The sequence below is a fragment of the Podarcis filfolensis genome, assembly GCF_964270895.1.
Source record: "Podarcis filfolensis genome assembly, chromosome: 15".
Classification (NCBI taxonomy): domain Eukaryota; kingdom Metazoa; phylum Chordata; class Lepidosauria; order Squamata; family Lacertidae; genus Podarcis; species Podarcis filfolensis.
The window spans coordinates 298,412-319,734 of record NC_139618.1 but is presented as its reverse complement, the minus strand read 5'-3'; the positions used below and the strand labels follow the sequence as shown (position 1 = coordinate 319,734).

Below are 21,323 nucleotides of genomic sequence, written 5' to 3'. Positions count from 1 at the left end.
GTGAGAGCTGGGTTCAAATCCTGACTCAGCCAGGATGTTCACAGCAGAGGGGAAACGGAGGCAACTGCTCTCTCTCAGCCTTGCCTACCACACAGGGTTGTGTGAAGCTGAAATAGTTTGGGGTGGGGAGGATCGAAATGCAATAAAAATAAATAAAACAGGTTCTTTTCGATTGGGGCAGCACCACAATGCCATTCCAGAAGGAGGTGATAAAATGCTAAACTTCTTGGACTGATTTTTATGATTCTGTGTTTCACTATTGAGAAAACAGTCCTCAGAGAGCAGCCTTGATTTCACTCGTTTTTTAGTGACTTTTATTTCGTTAGGGCTGCCATTTTCCCGGACACTACTGGGATTTCAAAGGTGGAATTGACATCCAGGGGTTTTCGTTTCAAAAAGCTCAGTAATGTTGGGGTTTTCCTTAAAAAAGCTCAACAACTTTTGCGGTGTCCTGGTTTTTACTTTTTGAAACATGGCAACCCTAATTCCGTTTATTCATTACATTTGCATTGCGCCTTTTCCTCCCAGGAGCTCAAGGTGGCGTCCCTGGTTCTCCCCCTCCTCATTTAATCCCCACAACAACCCTGCGAGGCAGGCTAGGCTGAGAGAAGGCAAGGACTGGCCCAAGGCCACACCCAGTGAACACCCTGGTCTCCCCTATGCTCAAACCCCTACCCCCCACTGGTCCTCTTGGTAAGCTGCCTTGGCCAGGAGGGCTTGTAAAAGACAGAAAGGCAGGCCAGGCCATTTGTTGTGGGGGAGCTTCTGGGAAGGCCGATTTAGAGGAAGCCAAGAGTAAGGCCTACATGCCTATGGCTGGATGACCTTTGGGAGTCCTTTTCAACTCTGCGACTTCTTCCGAGGTGCCCTCCATCCATAGCTGTCAACTTTTCCCTTTTCTTGCGAGGGATCCTATTCAGAATAAGGGAATTTTCCCTTTAAAAAATGGAAAAGTTGACAGCTATGCCTCCATCCATTACTAGCGGCTTGGCTGCTCAATATTCTCTGGTTGGCCTCTGTTATTTTCTCCTACAGATAGAAAACCTACATAAGGACCCCACACTGGCTCTTGGATAAGGATAAAGGAGCAGTTGTTTCTTATAACACCAGGAAACCCAGGAACTTGTAAATATCCCTACTGTATCCCTCGATGGGTGTACAGTGGTGGGAAAGGGAGGTTGGGGCAAACCTGGCAAGTCGGTTTGCGCCAGAAAACCCCTTCCTGTTTGTGACACATGTATGATGATGGACGCATGATGCTTCACCAAAGGTGTTTATGGGGAAAAGGGGAAACTTATATAAAAGTAAGAGAATCCTTTTGTTCGGGGCTTCTTCCTGCTTCTTCTATGGGGTGGGTGGAAGTCCCGTTGCTGAAGTCTTGGAAGTGATTCTTTTAATAATAATAAATAATAAATGTTATTTATACCCCACCCTCCCCTCAGGGCGGCTAACACCAATAAAATCACAGTAAAAACATAATTGGGGGCGGGGGGAGAACCAATTTAAAATACAGGTTAAAATGCAATTTAAAATGCAGCTTCATTTTAAAAGTAGCCAATAGATCAAGAACAGAAGGGTCAATCTGAATCCAAACCAAAGGCCAGGCGGAATAGCTCTGTCTTGCAGGCCCTGCGGAAAGATGTCGAGTCCCGCAGGCGGGGGAGGGAGCAGGGGAGGAGAGTACGGCGCAGTGGTTAGAGTCCTGGACGGGACTTGGGTTCAAATCCCCACTCGGCCCCCCACGAAGCTCCCTCGGAGCCGCCTCCTCTCCCAGCCCCGCACCCAAGGAAGTTGAGGGTCTGGCCTCAAGCCCCCTTCCCAGGCGCTGGCATGACCTGGAGGAGGGCGGGGGGGCGCAACCCCCCAATAAAACCCGGGACTCACCGGCTCCATGGCGCCCCGAGGTCCGGCCAAGAGCGCGCCCCGCGGGGGAAACCCAGCGCCCTCGCTTTTTTTGAATGAAACCGCCGAGTGACGCCACCGGAGGAGGCGGAGCCAATGAGGGGAGAGTGAGTGGGAGGGGCCCGAGCTCGGCCCCGCCCCCCCGCGCGCAAGAGCTTCTGCAAAACGTTTCAAGCTCCGCTGCTGCCGGGGGAAGATTCTCTGCAGGGCGCAATTGCCAGCCAAGCCGATTCGGCTCTTGCACAAATGCAAATCGATCTGCATGAAAGAAGAATAGCACTTTCATTTTCGGAATGTATAGAAAACAGATAGAGCAATTCCCTCCCTGGGGAATGCCCTCCCACCAGATGTCAAAGAGAAAAACTACCAAACTTTCAGAAGACATCTGAAAGGCAGCCCTGTAGCTGGAAGTTTTCGATGTTTGACCAGGGGTAGGCAAACTAAGGCCCGGAGCCGAATCCGGCCCAATCGCCTTCTAAAGCCGGCTCCTGGACGGTCCAGGAATCAGTGTGTTTTTACATGAGATAAATGTGTCCTTTTATTTAAAATGCATCTCTGGGTTATTTGTGGGGCATAGGAATTTGTTCTTTTTTTTTTCTTTTCCAAAATATATTCATTCATTTTTCCCCTCCAAAATATAGTCTGGCCCCCCACAAGGTCTGAGGGATGGTGGACTGACCCCCTGCTGAAAAAGTTTGCTGACCCCTGTGTTTGACTTTTATGCTTTTACATGTGTTGGAAGCCACCCAGAGTGGCTGGGGAAACCCAGCCAAGAGGGGCAGGGTATAACCAATTAATGCGCGGGGTATAACCAATTAATCTGGGGTTGCCATATTTCAGAAAGTGAAAATCCAGACAGAAAAGGTGTTAGCTTTTCTAGGCAAAGGTGTTTTTCTTTCTTTTTTTGGGGTGTGTGTGTGTGTGAAGAAAAGCTGTTGAGCTTTTCTGCAAAAAAAACTGTTGAGGGGGGCTTTTTAGGGTTTCCACACATCCATACATTAATAGGATTCCAGCCCAGACAAAGTTCCTGGAAATTCCGGACGTACGCCAACCCTAATTGTGCGTCAGCTGCTCTGGGTGTCTTTTTGGGGGTACAAACACTCCAAATACATGAATGTGCTTTTTCTTGCTTGTGTTTTTCCCCTTTGGGCTCCTTTGGGAGGTAAGGGGCCGAGCAGCAACTCTGGAGAGATTGGTGGGGTGGAATAAAAAGGACACAGCCTTCCCGGAATTGAGATTTATTTCCCTCCGTTGCTAACCTTCCAGCCCCAGGTGTGCCGCAATGCGGCCTGCACAAAAGACGAGAACTCGCCATCCAACCGCAGAGACCCATAAAAGACAGATTTATTGCTCGTTTAAGAAAAAGCACAGAGACGGGGGCAGAGGAGGCGAGGAGAGGAAGAAGGTTAGGAACCAGGGTGGAGGAGAAGGTTCCTGTTCTTCTTGAACAGAGGGGAACCAGGCCAGAATCCATTCTCACAGGGGGAAAGGGGTTGGCACGTCTGAAGAGGAAGAGGCAGCAAGCCCATCACAGCCCGTCTGCCTCTTGCATAGCGAAGGAATATATCTCTCTACGGTTATTAGTCTCTCCTGTTAGATTAGCTGAGCTCAGGGTCAGGGTTGGTGGGGAAAAGAGGCAAGCTTCTGGATTCCACAGGACTCTTGCACACACAGGAAGTTGCAGGCAGCCAGCTGACAAGCCATCTTTGCCATTCTGTGCAACGCTGGCCTTACATGGGAAGGAAAATTTGCTGCGCTCATCATCCCCGATCTCTGGGTGGCGGTCTTGCATAGTGGGAGAACTCAGTAGCCAGGGGGGTGGCAGGCAAAGTGGGGGTCCAGCCTCCCTGCCGGAGAGGGGCCGGCGCTTTTTCGGCCGGGCTTCCTGAGATCCCTGGCGGTTTCATTCGCCCAAAGAGCTGCCTTGAAGAAGCATTTCCTGAGAAGGTCTCACAGTGATTCCCGGGGGTCTCCCGAGGGTGGCTTTGGCCCTCCTGAGAAGAACTGCTGCCCCCCAGGAGGATGGGGGCCACTCAGCCCGGCCAAGGCTGGCTTGAGGGCGCCACGAGGTCGCAGTCGAAATCCGAAAAGGCAGCCGAGTCCAGGGGGGTTTCCCGGGGGCTCCGCAGGCCCAGCACAACATCCACCGGCCGCTTCCGAAGCATCTCTGCGTCGAAGGTCATCCCGCGGAAAAAGAGGTGGCCGCGGAAGTGGTGGAGGTAGCGCAGGCGCCGCTGGGGGTCCTGGCACAGGAGCTGGATGGAGAGAGCGGGCAGCAGTTAGAGGAGACGGCAGAAGCTGCCTGGCACAAACTGTTTGCCCACCAAATGCAGAACCGCCCTGGATCCTGTGCCCCTTCTCTATGTGTCCCCTCCCCAAAAGGTTGGGAGAGTGGCAAGGGCCTTCTCGGTGGTGGCTCCCTGTCTGTGGCCTGCTCCCTCCCAAGAGAGGCTCACCTGGTACCATCATCATCCTGACGAAATGGGCAAAAACATTACTCTTTATCCAAGCCTTTGGCCATTAGATAGTCTATGGCCTCTTAAAGGTGGTGGGGGACAGATATTATGACTAATATACGGCCAGGACCCTCGTACCTGCGGGACCGCCTCTCCTGGTATGTCCCACAGAGGACCTTACGGTCTTCATACAAAAACATCTTGGAGGTCCCGGGCCACAGGGAGGTTAGGCTGGCCTCAATCAGAGCCAGAGCCTTTTCAGCCGTGGCCCCGATCTGGTGGAACGCTCTGTCACAAGAGACCAAGGCTCTGCGGGACTTGACATCTTTCTGCAGGGCCTGCAAGACGGAGCTGTTCCACCTGCCTTTGGCCAAGGCACAGTCTGACCCCCTCTCTCCTTCTGTAATCCTCACAGAACTCTGGCCCAATGGTTGCCATTAATTTGATTTTGAATTGATTTTAGAATGAATTGATTTTAGAATGCTGTGTTACTTTTATTGTTGTTAGCCACTCTGAGCCTGGCTTCGGCTGGGGAGGGCGGGATATAAATAAAAATTTATTATTAATAATAATAATGTTTACACTGGCCAGCAGCAACTCTCTGGGACAGGGAACCAGCCCTTCCTGGGAAGAAGAGGAGTGAGCCTCGAGGCCTTCTACATCCAGAGCAGGGCTCTACCACTGAGCGAAGAGAAGGCTGTCCGTGGCTGTGCTCTGCCCTCTGCTGTCAGTCACTGGAAACCAGTCCCTGGGAATCTGGTGGGCTTCCCTTGGGGGCGTCTGGCTGGCCACTGTGAGAGCAGGAGGCTGGACTAGGTGGGACCACATTGCCCGATCTCCCAGCCAGGCTCTGCTTATGGAGCCTCCAGCTGCAGAAGCAGTCTATCTCACTTCCCATGTTCTTAGGGGCACATGGCCACTAGGAGAAGAGGATGCTGGAACAGACATGGCCCCTTTTTTGTCTGATCCAGATGAAGGGCTCTGTTTATATTCTTGTGCCCAGAGAGGCTGTGAATCGTAAGTTTGGCCTCATTTGGGGGCAGTACTTCAATATGAGTAGGAAAATGAGAGTACCCCTACACATTTTTTAATAGAAAAAAGCACTGCTTCTGCCCATAAGATCCTAGTCCTTATGATCTCAAATGAAGGGCTGGTTTTAAAAAGTGCCTTGCACCGATTTGGATCCACCCAGCTCAGTATCTTCTGCACCAGTCGGCTGTGGGCTGATGGGAATTGTGGCCCAAAACAACTGGGTTGGCGAAGGCCGGCTCAGATACACGTTAAAGGTTTCCGAAGTGGAATCCCAGAATCAGAAGGGTCCCCCAGCGGTCATCTAGCCCAACCCCCTGAAATGCAGGAATTAGACTGGAGTCAGTAAGTGACTGAACCCTTTGACCATGTGCAACGCTTGCACCGTCAAGTTCATGGTCTGTGCAATATCACATTTTAGATTTGCCCAAAATTTTAAGTATTAAGAAAAAACCGCAGCTCACCTCGCTGAGGAGAAGGCGGAGGCCCAGGCTGAGGGTGCCTGGGATGGCGTAGCTGCAGCGTTTGACGCTCTCCAGCATGCTGACGTGGTCTTTCTCGGGGGCCACCGGGAACTGAAAAGAACGTGGGAGAGCTGGATTCCTCTCTGCCTCCTCGCACCTTCATGCAGGAACGCAGAGTTGCCCTAGGATCCCTGCCCAGCAATTACTTTCTCATGTGAGTCACCCTCCTTTGCTACCCACAAAGAGAATTTCGCTGCTAGAACACAGTTGATCCATGGAACTCACTGCTGCAGGAGGCTGTGAGGGCCACAGAGTCGACTGGAGGAGGAGGACGGGAGGAATTCCTGGAGGAGATGGCTTCTAGCAAAAACACTTCTCAATCCCAGTTGCCGGAAACCGCAGGCGTGGAGAATGCTTTTCTGCTCGGATCCTGCTTGCGAGCTTCCCATTGGGGCATGTTTTGGCCCCTGTGAGAACAGGGATGCTGGGCTAGGTAGGATCCAGCAATGGGCTGCTCCGATGGAACCTCCATGTCCAGAAGCAGTCTATCGAGATTCCTAGTCTCTCAGGGGCATTTGGGTCCTGTAAGAACAGGACGCTGGCCTGATTCCGCCTCAGGCTCGCCTTATACGATACTCTTTATTGTCATTGCCCCATACAGAACAACAAAATTTAAAAATCTACCGTATTTTTCGCCCTATAGGGCAGACCAGCCCATAGGGCGCACCTAGGTTTTTTTGGGGGGGCGAATAAAGAAAAAAAATTATTTCCCCCCCAGGAGCAGGGCTGGGGCGGGGGAAGCCCAAGCTTCCCCCGACCCCAGCCCCCAAAACAGGCTGCTATCCGCAAGCCTGGGGAGCCCGGCGGGAACTCCCGCCGGGCTCCCCAGGCTTGCGGATATCTGCCCGAAGCCCGGGGCGCGCTGCTCAGCGTGCCCCAGGCTTCGGGGTGCAGTCTGCTATCCGCAAGCCTAGGGAGCCCAGCGGAAACTCCCGCGGGCTCCCAAGGCTTGCGGATAGCTTCCTGAAGCCTGGAGAGCAAGAGGGGTCGGTGTGCACCGACCCCTCTCGCTCTCCAGGCTTCAGCAAAAGCCTGCATTTGCCTCATAGGATGCACACACATTTCCCCTTCATTTTTGGAGGGGAAAAAGTGCGTCCTATAGGGCTAAAAATACGGTACATAAAACATTCAAAACCCAACAAGCCTGCCATCCCAGCTATCCCAACCTGGTTAGCCCCCTAAAAACTCTGATACCCCATTTTTAAATACAATATACTCCCATAGAGACTACCTTACACTGTGTTTAAAACCAAAATGGCATTTGGGTAGAAACTGTTTCTCAGGCGGCTAGCCCTAGTCTTTATAACCCTGGACCTTCTTCCAGAAGGCAGAAGCTGAAAGAGATCCTTTCCAGGGTGCGCACTAACCTGCGCTATCTCTGCAGCTTTCTTATGGCACCTGGAAGCGTAGATTTGATCCAAGGTGGGAAGAGTGCACCCAATTCTTCTCTCCGCAGTCTTTACAACCTTGGACAGCATTGTGCAGTTCCCAAACCACACACATGGACCATAAGTTAATACACTCTCCACAGTACAATGGTAAAATGCCATCAACAGGTCCTTTGAGAGATTGTTTTTCCGGAGGATTCTCAGAAAATGTAACCTCTGCTGTGCTCTCTTTATCAGGTCTTTGCTTCTTAATGGAACCTCCATCTCCAGAGGTAGTCTACCTTCACAGGAGACAGAGAACTGGGGAACATGCAATGGGGTCTTTCTCGCCAAGCTGCTTCACAGCCTTACCTTGCCAGTGGCTAAGCCATACAGCAGCACCCCCATGGACCACCAATCTGCCGCATGGGCGTACGGCCCGCCACTCAAGACCTCTGGGGCTGCAAAGAAAGAAGAGGGGAGGAGATATTGAGCCTTGCAAGGACGGCCCCCGTCCAAGTTAGCCACTGTCCCCTTCGCCTCCTTAACCGCCCATACCCATGTACTGGAGGGTCCCACAAATGGTGTAGGCCCTTTCACCCCAGGGCAGGTGGCGGGAGAGGCCAAAGTCAGTCAGCTTCAGGTGGCCTGCAGTGGGAGAGAGAAAAAATAAATAAATTAGGGCATTAGAGCCCGGAGAGAGACCCACACAATTTGAAAATGATTTTTATTTGATTTTACAAGCATAGAGTTAGAACAATAAAAAGGTAAAGGACGCCTGACAGTTAAGTCCAGTCGCAGACGACTCTGGGGTTGCGGCACTCATCTCGCTTTACTGGCCGAGGGAGCTGATGTTTGTCCGCAGTTTTTCCGGGTCATGTGGCCAGCGTGACTAAGCCGCTTCTGGCAAAACCAGATCAGTACACGGAAACGCCGTTTACCTTCCCACCACAGTGGTACCTATTTATCTACCCATCGCACTAGACATGCAGACCAAACAACATCTAGTACCATGCATTACAATGGTTGCAATAGGCAGGGAAGTCATTTGTGTGTTTACAGGATTTGGGGTGGCTATTATTATTATTATTATTATTATTATTATTATCCGCCTTTGCTTCCTGCCCCTCCCCCCCCCAACTGGAACTCAGGGCAGCTTCCAAAAATAAAAAACATGTGAATGATAACCACTAAAAAGCATTTAAATTCTGGTAGAATCAAAGCAACATAAAAAGGCAAATTTATTAAGGTAAGAATAATATGTTGTTTCTCCGCAGGACATTCAGGGTCTCCCTCCCCTGCCAGCCCGAGCGGGACGCACCTTGTTCATCCAGAAGGATATTTTCCATCTGTAAAGAGAAGAGAGCAGCCCAGTGAGGGTGTGAAGGTGCCCTCGCCTCTGGCGGCACTCGAATTCGGACCAAGGATTCGCCAAGTGCAAGAGGCAGGGATCTCTGGGAAAGGTCCAGGCTGAAGTTACGCCAGGGGTTCGGGCTGGTGGGCCAAATCCCCTGAGAAGGGCAAATCCCAGGGCTGGGGGTTGGAGTGGGGGGTGGGAGGCCCTTGCCTATAGCGAAAAGGCCCCCCTAAAGGCATCTCTCAGCAGGGCTGGGAGAGAGACCCCTGGAGAACGACTGCTGCCAGTCAGTGGAGACAATACTGGGCTAGATCAGGGACCCAGGATCTGACTGGGGATAAGGCAGCTTCCCATTTCCCTGCCCCACAATGAAAGTCCCACTTTTTTTGGGGGGGGGAGGTGTCTCTTGTACCTTGACATCGCGGTGGACGATGCCCAGATTGTGGAGGTAGCCTGGGAGAAGGAAGAGAAGGAAGCGTCATTCCAATTTTATTTTCCATCCGTGGTAAAAATTATTATTATTATTAAGGGCTGTGATTGCTCCAAAGTATGTGAAGAACTCTCTAGGGCTTGCCCCATTGGCGTGGGGCAAAGAGGTCAGTGGTGGCCTGGGTGAAGTTTCTCCTGTTCCACGCCCCACCCCAATCTCCCAGAGCAGAGGAGAAAGATTTCCTTGGAATGGGGGACAGTGGAGATAATGGGGCTTCGAGCGCCCATGGTCTTATTTGTGCGTACTGTGTTCCACCCATTAGCCCGGGGGAACCCCCTCACTTAGTGGGGGCTCTTGCGATCTGGATCGCCCTTTCGGGTGCTGATGAGGACACTCAAGAGGCCAGCTCCGGCCACTGTCTTACAAAGAGACTTGTCCAGCCAGCAATGGAGTCATCTGTTAAGAGTTCAACCCTCACTCTGGACAGGACCCCCCAAATTAGAAGGGACTCAGGGCATCATCTAGACTGACCCCCGTCCCCGTCCCCAAACCCACAGCACTTCCTTACCAAGCACCAGGACCAACTCCGTAGCAAAGAGGCGGATTACGGCTTCGGCAAAACGCCCCACCGACTTCCAAAGGGTGTACAAATCCCCAGTACTGCAATATGTGCACACTGGTGGGCAGGGAGAGATAAGAGGGGGTGGGAAAAAGAGGGGGGTGTTACTTATAGAGTCTGAACAGAGCCTGCTGACCCCACTTTGCGCCTTTTGTACATGCAGTGCATGTCCTTTTCCTCCGACGCATATGCCCCGTATATCAAAAGCACATTTAAAGCACGCACCCCCTTCCAAAATATCCTGGGGACTGTCGTTTACCCACTTACTGCGCTACAGTTCCAGGCACCCTTAACCAACCACAGTTCCCAGGATGGTTTGGGGAAAGCCATGCGCTTTAAATGTGCCTTCCTCCAAAAGCAGCCCAGGAACTATCGTTTGTTCAGGGTGCAGGGAATCGTAGCACCGCGAGGGGTAAACTAAAGTTCCCAGGATACTTTGGAGCGGGGGAAGAGGTGCTGGATGCTGTGCACACAGCCTTGAAAGCAGCCACCTGCTGCCCAGGGGTGAAGGCAGAAGGAAATTCAGGGTCCAGGTGGGGTTCAAGGAGGGACAGAGGAGAGGGGGACCCGAGGCCAGCAAGAGAGAGAGAGAGAGCCAGTGGTGGTGCACCTCACACGGTTGTTGTGTATGGCATTATTTTACCGTATTTACTCAAATGTAATGTGCACTTTTTTGCCAAATTATGCTGTGAAAATTAGGGTGCACATTAACATTCCCCAGCAGATCGGTTTTTTTGCTTCGAGGTTTTGAAAACCAAGGTGCGCATTAATTTAATGGTGCATTAGATTCGCATAAATATGGTATTCCTTATACAAATATTGAGGCACGTGGTCATTCAGTGCCATCAGTATATGCAAATGTCTGGCTCATTTAAGGGTACCCAAAACCGTTTTTTCGCAATAACAACGGAACTTACAGGTGGAGAATACTTTTGTTTTTACAAAGATACCAGGTAGCTCAACTATTTTAGTAAAGTATTACTAAAATAGAAAGATCCCCTTTGCAAACAACACCATGTAAAAGTATTAACTCAGGCAAACAGTCCCTTTGTAGATCATATTATTTGAAATAGCAATGCCTTTAACTGCAAATAATATTATTTGCTAAGGGAATCTTTGCATGAGTTAATACTTTTTTATCCCTGTATCTTTGCACTTTTGCTCTCCCAGGCTGTGACGCTTAACGATCTGGGTTTTTTAGTCTTCCCCCTTTTTTTTGCACTCTCTTTTTTGTGTTAACAAATGAATTTATTTTTTCTTTTTTAACAGTGTGTTGGCAAGAAGCGGGGAAGGAGAGAGAGGAGAAGCCGTTGATCCCTGCACAGGCCGTGAGAGCCAGCCGATTCCTATGGCAGGGGAGAAGCAGAACGAGCTCCGGGAAGAGTAAACAAGGAGTCACATGTGTGGGCAAAGGCTCAGCGGCACATGGCTGGACACGCACGAGGGTGGGGGGCACAGGGTGGAGAGAGAAGGACGGGGGGGGGCAGATCTCTACTCTAGCCGAGCCCCGCAGGGCAGATGGTCACTCACTAATAAAGAGATGGCGGCGGCCTTGCCAGCTGTCTCCCAGGCAATGCACAAAAGGGTGCCTGACCTGCTTCTGGAGAACAAGAGAAAAGGGGAGCAGTGAGTGAAGGAGGGAGCCCAGCAGGGGAGGGCTTTTTGGGGGTGGTGGCAGAGGGGCTTCTTGGATTTGGAAGACATATCAACCTCTTTGCGGAGGAAAGGGGTAGATGGTGCAGCCTGGAGATCGCAAATGACCGAAATCTATTCAGGACAAATAAACATCATTCCATCGTCACAACAATACACACACACAAATTTGGTGGAAATAAGTGCCCTCTTGAAAGGTTCGGCCTTTTGTCTCGATTCAAAATGCCACCCAAAGGCCCATCTATCATTCAGTAAAAATGAAATACAGTGGTACCTCGGGTTACATACGCTTCAGGTTAACAGACTCTGCTAACCCAGAAATAGTACCTTGCTTCAGGATGAGAACAGAAATCGTGCGGCGGCAAGAGGCCCCATTAACTAAAGTGGTACCTCAGGTTAAGAACAATTTCAGGTTAAGAACAGACCTCCGGAAGGAATTAAGTACATAACCAGAGGTACCACTGTACACGCATATAGAAAACAGACACACACAGAGAGATTTGGTCTTCGGAGTGTGGTCTTGGAATGTTCTCTCTGGATTTTGATTCAAAATGATGCTCAGTGGTGCATCTCTCTACCATCAGAATATATATATTATAGCATCCAACATTTCTCTGATGAAAACAGAGATGTCCTATTGCATAATAATTATAACGATATTATTTCTACCCCAGCCGCTCTGGGTGGCTTCCAACATATAAGAAACATAATAGAGCATTAAACATTTTAAAAAAACCTTCCCTATACAGGGCTGCCCTCAGATGTTTTCTAAAGGTTGGGGGTCACGTAACTCCCTATCCTCCAATATTTCTCTGATGAAAATAGGAAAAGTGGGACATTCCGGGATCAAATCAGAAACTGGGACATCTTCTGTAAATCCAGGGCTGTCCCTGGAAAATAGGGACACTTGGAAGGCCTGATATATATATATATATAGTCACAAACACACAAATTTGGTGAAAATCAGAGCAGTCTGGAAAGGCTCAGTCTTCCAACTTGATTCAAAATGGCGTCCAATGGTACCTGAACATTAAACACCCAACGTTTAACACAGCTAAATTCACAGCAAAGGCTGCTCAACTTAGACAAGGTCACGTGGACTCCCTTGCAATTTAAGATTCTGGGATTTTTAATGTATGTTTTATTTACTGTTTCATGTTTTTATTTATAATTCTTATGCATACACTGTGTTTGTATGTAACTGTTTAGTGGCCACCTGTGTTTGGCTGTCTCGTTAATAAAAATGAACTTGGTGCTCATTTGTTCTCTTTTTCCATATCAGGAGAAATGAATGTTTGGTGTACAGTGTATTGGTTTGGGCTGAATATTGCTATATGCCGACTAATGGTTTTACTGGTGATTTGTTTATTGCATTGTTTGGTTTATGCTGCATTTGTGATGTCCCGTTATGTTATTGTTTGCAAGCGGCATAGAAATACAATAAATTGAATAAATGAACAAAGGCCTTGAATCTCAAGTCCTGCAGGGCATCCCCAGGAGTTCAGGACCCCCCCCCCCAAAAAACACCCCTGTCCCCATGAGACTAGATATTGCACCCACAGAGCTCAGGACACACCTGAATGCTGACCTCCTCCTTGCACTGCTTGAGGGTGTCTCGGCGGAGAACTTCCACTTTGGGGAGCACCTGAAAGGAAACGAGACTTTGAGGAAGAAAGAGAGGCAGAGGGCTGGGGGTCTTGGGGGTCAGGCAGGGCACTCACCTTGACCGCAAAGACCTTCTCTTGCCCGCAGTCTAAGACCTTCAAGACTGTCCCAAAGGACCCCTTGGCCACAAAGCCCAGGATCTGCAAGGATGAAGAGGGACAGGGGTTCAGTGGCAGAGCACCAACCGTGCATGCAGATCCCAGGTTCCAGCCCCAGTAGCTCCAGCTTCTCTGCCTGTAGCCCTGGAAGCCATTGCTGCCGGTCAGTGCAGACAATACTGATCTGACCTCGGAATAAGGCACTTTCCTATGTTCCTAAATAAATTTATAATAACAATAACAATAACAATAACAACAATAATATTGTTGTTAGCTGCTCTGAGCCCAGCTTCAGCTGGGGAGGGCAGGATATCTTCTTCTTCTTCTTCTTCTTCTTCTTCTTCTTCTTCTTCTCCTCCTCCTCCTCCTCCTCCTCCTCCTCCTCCTCCTCCTCCTCCTCCTCCTCCTCCTCTATACCCCACCCATCTGGCTGGGTTTCCCCAGCCACTCTGGGCGGCTTCCAACAGAATATTAAAAAACACGATGAAACATCAAACATTAAGAACTTCCCTAAACAGGGCTGCCTTCATACATCTTCTAAAAGTCAAATAGTTGTTTATTTCCTTGACATCTGGTGGGAGGGCGTTCCACAGGGCGGGCGCCACCACTGAGAAGGCCCTCTGCCTGGTTCCCTGTAACTTCGCTTCTCGCAAGGAGGGAACCGCCAGAAGGCCCTCGGAGCTGGATCTCAGTGTCCAGACAGAACGATGGGGTGGAGACGCTCCTCCAGCTATAAATGGGTCTTGGGGGAGCTAGATGGGTCGATAGTCTGCCTAAAGCAGCTTCCACCATTCCTATTTAAACCAGACATCCATTCAGAACCATGAGGACTAGAAATTTGCTGTGTTTTTAAGGGAAGGGCCACTGCTCAGAGGTAGAGCAAGTCCTTTTCAGGCAGAAGGACTCCGGCTCTTTTGACAACAGCGTCTCAGGGCGGTCTGGGACAAAGCCTCCGTGCATGAGACCCTGAAGAATAGCTGCCAGTCAGACTGACAGCGCTGGGCTGGGTGGGCCAATGGGTAGAGCCAGGCTATGGCAGCCTCCGATGCTCCAAGGGGGAAGGCGCCACCTCTGCTGTCCCCGGTGTGGGTGCCAGTGAGAAGCAGGGTGGTGAAGTGGTTAGAATGCTGGGGTTAGAATGCTGGACCAGGGCCTGGGAGAGACCAGGGTTCGAATCCTCCCACTCAGCCATGAAGCTCACTGGTGTGAGCCAGTTGCTGCCTCTCAGCCTTGCCTACCTCGCAGGGTTGTGGTGGGGATTAAATGAGGAGTGGGGAGGGGACCACATACAGCGCCTTGAGCATCTTCGAGGGGAAAAGGTGGGATAAAAATGCAAAATAATAATTTCCCCCAAATCTGCTTCCTGAGACACGCTTTAATTCCCCCCACTTGGGAGGGCACTGACCTTCAGCTGGCGCTGCCCCATTGGAGGCTGGACTGGGAATTCAGGCAAGAAGAGGGAGATGCACTGGGGCAGGGTCCTCTCAGCCCCCTCCTTCGCCAGCTGGGGCAGCTTCTCCACCACAGACCCCGACTCTCGCTTCAGGGGGTTCCTGCCCGCAAAGGCTCTCTCCAGGCCCAGAAGTGTGCCGCCAAAGCTGGAGAGAAGGTTCTTCCAGCCTCGTGCCCAGGAGGCGTCGGACAGGAAACTGGCACCCCGACCCTGCAGAGGAGGACAGGCATGGGGCAAGGCCCCAAGGAAAGCAGGAGCAGACAAACGGGACAGGATTTAGTAACAGCAATAGCGGGGAACTTATTGGAGCGGAAGGTCAGAAGATTCATGGCAAGTAGAAGAAAGCCCTTCTCCACACAGTGCCTAGTTTTTGTTTTGTTTTAAGATAGTAAGAAATGTATTTTGGCTATACACATTGTTTTATTTTGAAGTCATAATGGTACTTGGTAATTTGGGAGAATTTGCATTTATTAGAAAATAAAGAAAATATTTACATGATGGAACAGAACCATTTGAGCACTTTTTGTGGAATGAAAACTTAATGATAACGCAGCAAGATGAACTGTTCAATCCACATATTTTCCAAGAATATCTCCATCTCTAAATATGAAATAGTCCTTTTTATCCAGTACAACTTTTGTTCCACCATACTCCGGTAGCAGAATCTTCTCACCAACTTTTACACTAACTGGAAGAGTGTCTCCCTCCTTGCTTTTAGAGCCTGTTCCAACTGCCACAACAGTGGCTTGTAACACTTTTCCTTGTGATTTTTCTGGAATCATAATGCCTCCTTTAGTTACTGTCTCAGCTGCACACCTTTCCACCAATACACAGTCGAAGAGGGGAAGAATTTTTTTTAATGCCTGTCCTGCCATGGCATGCTCTTTACAAGGGCTCCTGCTCCTGCTGCGAGGACTCCTTGCACCCCTGACCGACCCACAGAGCTAGCACACGCCCACACAGTGCCTTGTTAAACTCTGGAACTCCCCGCTGCACGAGGCATTGATGGCCACCAACTTGGACTGGACGAATTCATGGAGGAGACGGCTATCAGTGAGAACAGGATGCTGGATTAGATGGGCCCTTTTTGGCCTGATCCAGCAGTCCCTTCTTATATTAAAAGCTGGGAATCCTGCACAGCAGGGGGTTGGACTAGATGGCCTTTGGGGTCCCTTCCACCTCCAGAGTTCTAGGATTCTATGACAAAAACAACAACCCAAACAGTACAGATAATTCTGAGGGTTTCTTGGAGCCCCTTTGAGGTTTCTGTGTGCCTGTCTTTTGCTTTTTGACCAAGCAATATGTAAAAAATAAAAATAAAAAAGATCAGCATTAAAGTATGAGCTTTATAGAAGGAATGCTTTTAAGGTACACATAGGACAGGGGTAGGACACCTGCTATGCTTGCAGAAGGCCCCAGATTCATTCCAGGAAGGACGGGGAGAGACCCCCACCCCCTGGAACTGCAGAAGGTTGCTGCCAGTCCGTGTAGATAATAACGGGCAGGATGGAGCAAAGGTCCTTGTGTTCCCTAAGCACACACCAAACGACTCTTCCGAAAAAACAGAAGTGGTCGGGTGCAAAGGCAATAACCACAATTTATTTGAAGGGAAGGTGGGATATAAATGTACTGAACTGATTAATTAACAGCAAGCGGGGCAGAGGGGCCTCCCAGCAATGGGGGGAAGAGTGTCTGAGACTACCCTGCCCCATAATTCCCATTTGCTGCTTCTAAGACAAAGAAGATCTTCACAGGCAGGGAGGACTCCACTGGAGAAGGCAGCTCATAAAATACCTTGGGTTCCATTTCCCTTGAATGTGGTAACCAGTTTCAAAAACAAATCAAAACCTCTCAAGCAAACTGGAGTCCATTGCAGTTTGACTACGAATGGAGTCTCAAGGTCCCATTTTCGCAAGGGGGCTGCAGCTGTTTGTGCCAGCAGCTGTTTCCAAAACAGTCTCCCAAGGCAGCCCCACAGAAAATGAACTGCAGCAGTCCAGCCTGGGCAAACTGTGGCCAAGCCTGCCTTCTTCCGGAAGTGTTGCAGCTGGAGCAAAAGCTGAAACTACACACAAAATCCCTCTAAAAGGAGATAGATCCAATTTAGGTCCCAAACTGGTAGAATTTAATTTAGATTTGGGGAGGGGAAGAACCACAACACCACCCTTAGAGCAACAGCTCCCCAATTGAGTGGTAGCAAACACCTCCGGGGGGGGGCGGTGAGTTTATCTAGGGGGCGCTAAGAGGCAAGGGGGTGGCAGGCGGGCACTGGAGGTGCAAATAACTCTCAAACTTTCAAAAGCTGGTCTCACTGGATCAAGTCCATCCATCTAATACATTTGGATTTTGAATAAATCTGCAGGAGCAGCAGACTGTTGCTGTTTGGCTGAACAAAAGCATTGTTCAGAATAGTGGCTTGCCCGATGCTTTTTATAGGGTAGGGGACACCGGGATGAATTTATTGTGTGTCTCTCCCCACCCCATTTGGGGACCACTGCAGTAGTGCTACAAAGCCAGAGGCTGGTGGGTTCCAAATATTTCTTTTGGGCGGGGGGATCCCAGTCTTGAGGAGGATGACGAAATACAGAGCATCCTCTGGCTGCGCCTACGGCCGAATGAGGCGGTATAGTCCTGAGATAGCGGGGGGACCTACATCACATTTCAGGCAGCAAATAATAGGTGGGAGGGAAGGAGAAATGGGGGGGGGGCTACAAGGGGTTGTCTCCCCCCGTCCCGAGCCCTCTGCGCCCCACGAGGCGCCGATCCCCCACCGGCAGGCTCCTTTATTACTGGGCAAGTTTCCTTTTCCCGAAGCTCCTGTCGCTGCCTCTCTCTGCCTGGCCTACCTTGCAGGGCTGTCGTGTGGATGGGTCGAGGAGGGGGAGCCGCGTCCTTGGAGAAAGAGGGCAGATCCGGACGCCAGCGAGGCATCAGGGCGCTCTGTCCACGCAGCTCCCCTCGCAGGGCTGTCGGGAGGAGGAAACTCAGGGGCATAGCTGTCAACCTTCCCTTTTTTGCGGGAAATCCCCTTATTCCAGCTCCGTTTCCCGCTGCTATCCCGGATTGTTAGATATCCCGTAGACTGTCCCCGGGACAGGTGAGGCTGCCGATCCCTTGTTTTCAAATCTGAAAGTTGACAGCTATGCTCAGGGGAAAGGCCCAGGACAATGGAAGGAGGGGCGAGGCGCTCTGCACATGCCCAGAGGCAGGAGCCTTACCTTGAGCATCCCGGCGGGCGGCGCCGCCTCCTGCGCCCGGTCCTCCTCGGGGCTGGAGCTGCTGCTCCCCGCGCCTCCCATGGCCCCGCTGGCGCCTTCGGCCCCTCAGCCCGCCCGCCCCATGGCCAGCCCCATCGCCCGCTCCGCGCTAAGCCGCCTTACGTAAGCAGCGCCGCTAAGCCGGATCGCGCAGAGAGACTCTCTGGCCCCGCCCATGCAAATCTCAGGACCGCGGGCCCCGCCCACTCGCGCAAAGCCACGCCCCGTAGGCAAATACAAGGACCGCCCTCCTTAGGATGAAAAAAACGCAGCCCCGCCCCTCATGCAAAACAGGTCCGCCCCAACCGTCCTATTATTATTCAAGCCACGCCCCTCATGCAAAACAAAGCCGCTCCAGCTACCTCATTATTATCAAAGCCACTCCCCTTATGCAAAACGCAAGACCCGCACTTCTCAGGATGCAAATTGAAGCCCCGCCCCCACCATCCAAGCTCCGCCCCTCGAGCAGAACAGATTCCCCTCCCCACTTTATTATTATGCAAGCCACGCATGATAACATTCACCCCTATGTGTCTTTACGGTTGCTCACTCTCAATTCCTTATTCCCCGCCCAGAATATATTTTATTCCGCCCCCCCTCCCAGTACTATCTTCCTTATGCAGGCCACGCCCTTTATGCAAAATAGAGCCCCGCCTGAGATTCTTATTATGCACGTCGATGGGGCGGGCCCTTGACACGCTTTATGCTCCACCCAAACTGCCCCAGGGAAGGGATCTGATTGGTCCCAGTAGGCCGAGCCCTGGGACTTCTCCCTCCCAGAAACTGGTACCCAGAGCATCTTTCTTCGATAGCAACTTGCCGTGGCATCTGTGTGGCAGGAAGGGGCAGTGTGCCCACTGGCAGATGAGACCCTGTATTACCATGCATTTTTTTGAGACTTCCACCAGACACAGAGCCCTCCTTAATTTGTTTTTCCAGTGCCGCAAAAGAGGCCCTGGTATGAGACTCTTCAACTTTCTTAAGAGGGTCCCAGGTGGGAATAGATATAGGTGGGGTGCAAGCCCAGAGTGGTCTGGAGTGGCTCAGGGTGCCCCTTTTCTGCAGACCACATACTCCTTGCGTCTGAAGAGGGGGGCTGATTGGCCATGGGGGACTGGTCAGTTTTGCTCCTGGGTTCAGTCCCCAGAAAGGGCTGGGCTTGTCCAGACAATACTGAGCTGGATGAATCAGCACTCAAACTTGGCCTTCAGCAACCTCTTCACTGCTGGTTTGATGGCACCAGGTGATAAATTGTTTTCTGGGGTGGGTGAGAGCCTGACACTCATCCACACCTTCCTGCAAGGAAACCACAGACGAGACACAGGTGTCTATTTGGACTCTTGTGGGTGCAAATCGTATCAGGGTGCTCAGCTTCCCCAAAGGAAAAAAAGCACTCCTGAAATTTACCTACTATGTGCCCACTCAACTCTTTTCATTGGCAAAATTGGCTACAGGGGTCACATAATACCTATTCTGTGTTTGTAAGAACCTGGTCTTCTGGCATGGCAGCACCTTGACTTTGGAACTCCCTGCCTCTTGACATGAGGCAGGCACCTTCACTGTACTTTTTTTTGGCACCTGTTAAAAACACTTTTATTTTCTTTTGTGCACCATTTTGAGGTTTTGTGTGTGTGTTTTTAACATTCCAGTGGTGTATAATCTTAATGAAATAATGTACCAGAGCAAGTCAAAACCGTAGAGTTGGAGGGAACCCACAGGGCCATCTAGTCCAACCCCCCGCAATGCAAAGGGTGCTTCCATGGCTGTGGGTGGGTGATTCTTAAGATCAAGCTTTGCTCAGCAGAGAGGAACTTGCATGCATTTGGCTCTGGGTGCTGCCTGCCTGTCCGCTTCTGCTTTTAACATTCTGTGTTCTGATGATCCTTTGATGGATGCTTGTCTTCCCAAAAATGCTGCTGTGAGCAGGAGTGAAAGATTTTAAGAGGAGCTTTCCATATGAGTGCAACCCACTGGGCCTGAACCCAAAATAATTCCTCATCTTAGTTTCTGCCAGGCCTTTCTACTGAGTCCCCTGGAAGTCGCCCAAAGTCACCTGCTTTGTTGGCCTCATTCCACACCCTCCTCAAGTGTTTCTGCCTGCCTGGAATTTGTCCTTAAACTCCGGTAATGACTCCTGCCTGCCTGGGATGGAGGACAGATACTGTGTTTGTTTGTGTGCAAAGACTAGCCTGCTGTCTAAAGGTAAAACTTGCATTTGTTGCCTCACCGTCTCTGGCCTGTGACCCCGCCTACAATTAGGTTGCTGCCAGTCTGGCCCCAGAAAAGATTGCCCAGAAAAGATTATGGCCCTTAGGTTCGATAATAGGTTCCCCAGGACTAAGTTCAACTCCGATTAAGTTCAGCTCAGGTCCGCTGGATTTAACAGGCCAAAGTGAGCCATTGCTGTGAATTTCAATAGGTCTCCTCTCTGTAAGAGTTAAAACTGCATCCCATTCAAGCTGTGAGAGGGGACGGATAGAGGCCAGTTTTGAAAAGAGTCCCTGTGGCAAATGCCAGTGATATTTTAAGGGCCCCAGAGAGTAGCAGTGTAGAGCCCGCCTCATCTGGGATAAATGGTTTTGGTGAAAGCCCAAACTCGAGCCCTGCCAGCCGGAACAATTTGAGAGTAGAGTTGAAAGGGACCCTAAGGTTCATCTAGTCCAACCCCCTGCAATGCTCAGACGCAGCAGGGCCCTGCAAAAGGAAGGTGGTGCAATGCAGCTGAGGAAGGGCCCCGATTCTCCTGCTGGCTGCCCAGAGAGAGTAAAGACAGACACACACCCAGCTCCAAATGATAAACTCTCTTATTTAAACTCTGTTCCCCTCCCGTTTCCCAACAAACAATGCATAGAGCAGCAGGCGGACAGCAGGGCGCCCCCCACCCAGCAACCACGCCAAGGCCAGCGCAGACAGCCCCGGTCATCGTCCCATGGCGCCAGGCCCCCAGCTCCCACAGCGTGACACTCCGGCCACAAGGCATCTGGCGGGGCTGGGTCCCTGGCTGTGGCTGGACTCTCTGGGCGCCTGCACATCCCATGTGCCGCAGGAAATTTGGTCCCTGGTGGCGGAGACGTCCTCCCTGCCACCTCCTCTCTTCTCCCCGGCCAGCGGGGCAGCGGAGCAGAGGCCTCACTTGCGCCTGCTGAAAATGGACTTCTTCCCGGGGACCTTTTCTCCGACGCTCAGGCCAATGAGGAGCCGGGCCTTCTCGTCCTCCTCCTGCTGCTGAACGTGGCCCTCCAGCTTGCCCTCCTGCTTGCCCCGGGAATCGTTGCCGCCCGTGGCCGGCTTGAGCCGGAGCTTCTCCTTGATGACCTGCAAAAAAAGGGCACGAGAGGGAAAGGGGGCGCTTGTCTGCTCTGCTCCTTAAAAGAGGGTGTGGGGTGAACTTTCGGGTCTGTCCCCCATGCTGCTGCCGGCTGGCCAAGTTTGATTCCTGATTATTGCATTGGGTTGGACTAAATGACCCTTGGGGTCCCTCCCCGCCCTACAATCCTGTGATCCTTTAGCTGC

The 21,323-nt window shown here is 51.1% G+C and overlaps 4 protein-coding genes across 6 annotated transcripts in view; all 4 read right to left on the bottom strand.

Moving 5' to 3' along the window:
* Positions 1–1,995, bottom strand: part of SPAG5 (sperm associated antigen 5) — a 30,176-nt gene extending 28,181 nt beyond the window's left edge. For both annotated transcript variants that reach the window (XM_083587286.1, XM_083587287.1), the window contains exon 1: positions 1,885–1,995. In XM_083587286.1, the coding sequence (XP_083443412.1) occupies positions 1,885–1,893 (9 nt within the window). In that variant the 5' untranslated portion in view covers positions 1,894–1,995. The remainder of the gene's footprint in view (positions 1–1,884) is intronic.
* Positions 1,996–3,228: 1,233 nt separating this feature from the next.
* RSKR (ribosomal protein S6 kinase related) lies at positions 3,229–17,895 on the bottom strand. Its single transcript, XM_083587240.1, has 12 exons — positions 17,772–17,895; positions 14,506–14,763; positions 13,059–13,142; positions 12,914–12,982; positions 11,215–11,284; positions 9,634–9,741; positions 9,048–9,088; positions 8,600–8,627; positions 7,837–7,926; positions 7,651–7,739; positions 5,852–5,962; positions 3,229–4,157 (listed from the first exon to the last, which is right to left on the bottom strand). Exons 1-12 carry the CDS (start codon positions 17,850–17,852, stop codon positions 3,936–3,938), a joined length of 1,251 nt encoding a protein of 416 aa, XP_083443366.1. The 5' UTR covers positions 17,853–17,895; the 3' UTR covers positions 3,229–3,935.
* Positions 15,004–15,515, bottom strand: LOC310749929 (10 kDa heat shock protein, mitochondrial-like). The gene has a single exon (XM_083587241.1). The coding sequence runs from the start codon at positions 15,426–15,428 to the stop codon at positions 15,120–15,122; it is 309 nt and encodes a 102-aa protein (XP_083443367.1). The 5' UTR covers positions 15,429–15,515; the 3' UTR covers positions 15,004–15,119.
* A 2,701-nt stretch (positions 17,896–20,596) lies between the features above and the next one.
* Positions 20,597–21,323, bottom strand: part of BLTP2 (bridge-like lipid transfer protein family member 2) — a 42,551-nt gene continuing 41,824 nt past the window's right edge. For both annotated transcript variants that reach the window (XM_083587283.1, XM_083587284.1), the window contains one exon: positions 20,597–21,125. In XM_083587283.1, coding sequence (XP_083443409.1) covers positions 20,940–21,125 — 186 coding nt within the window. In that variant the 3' untranslated portion in view covers positions 20,597–20,939. The remainder of the gene's footprint in view (positions 21,126–21,323) is intronic.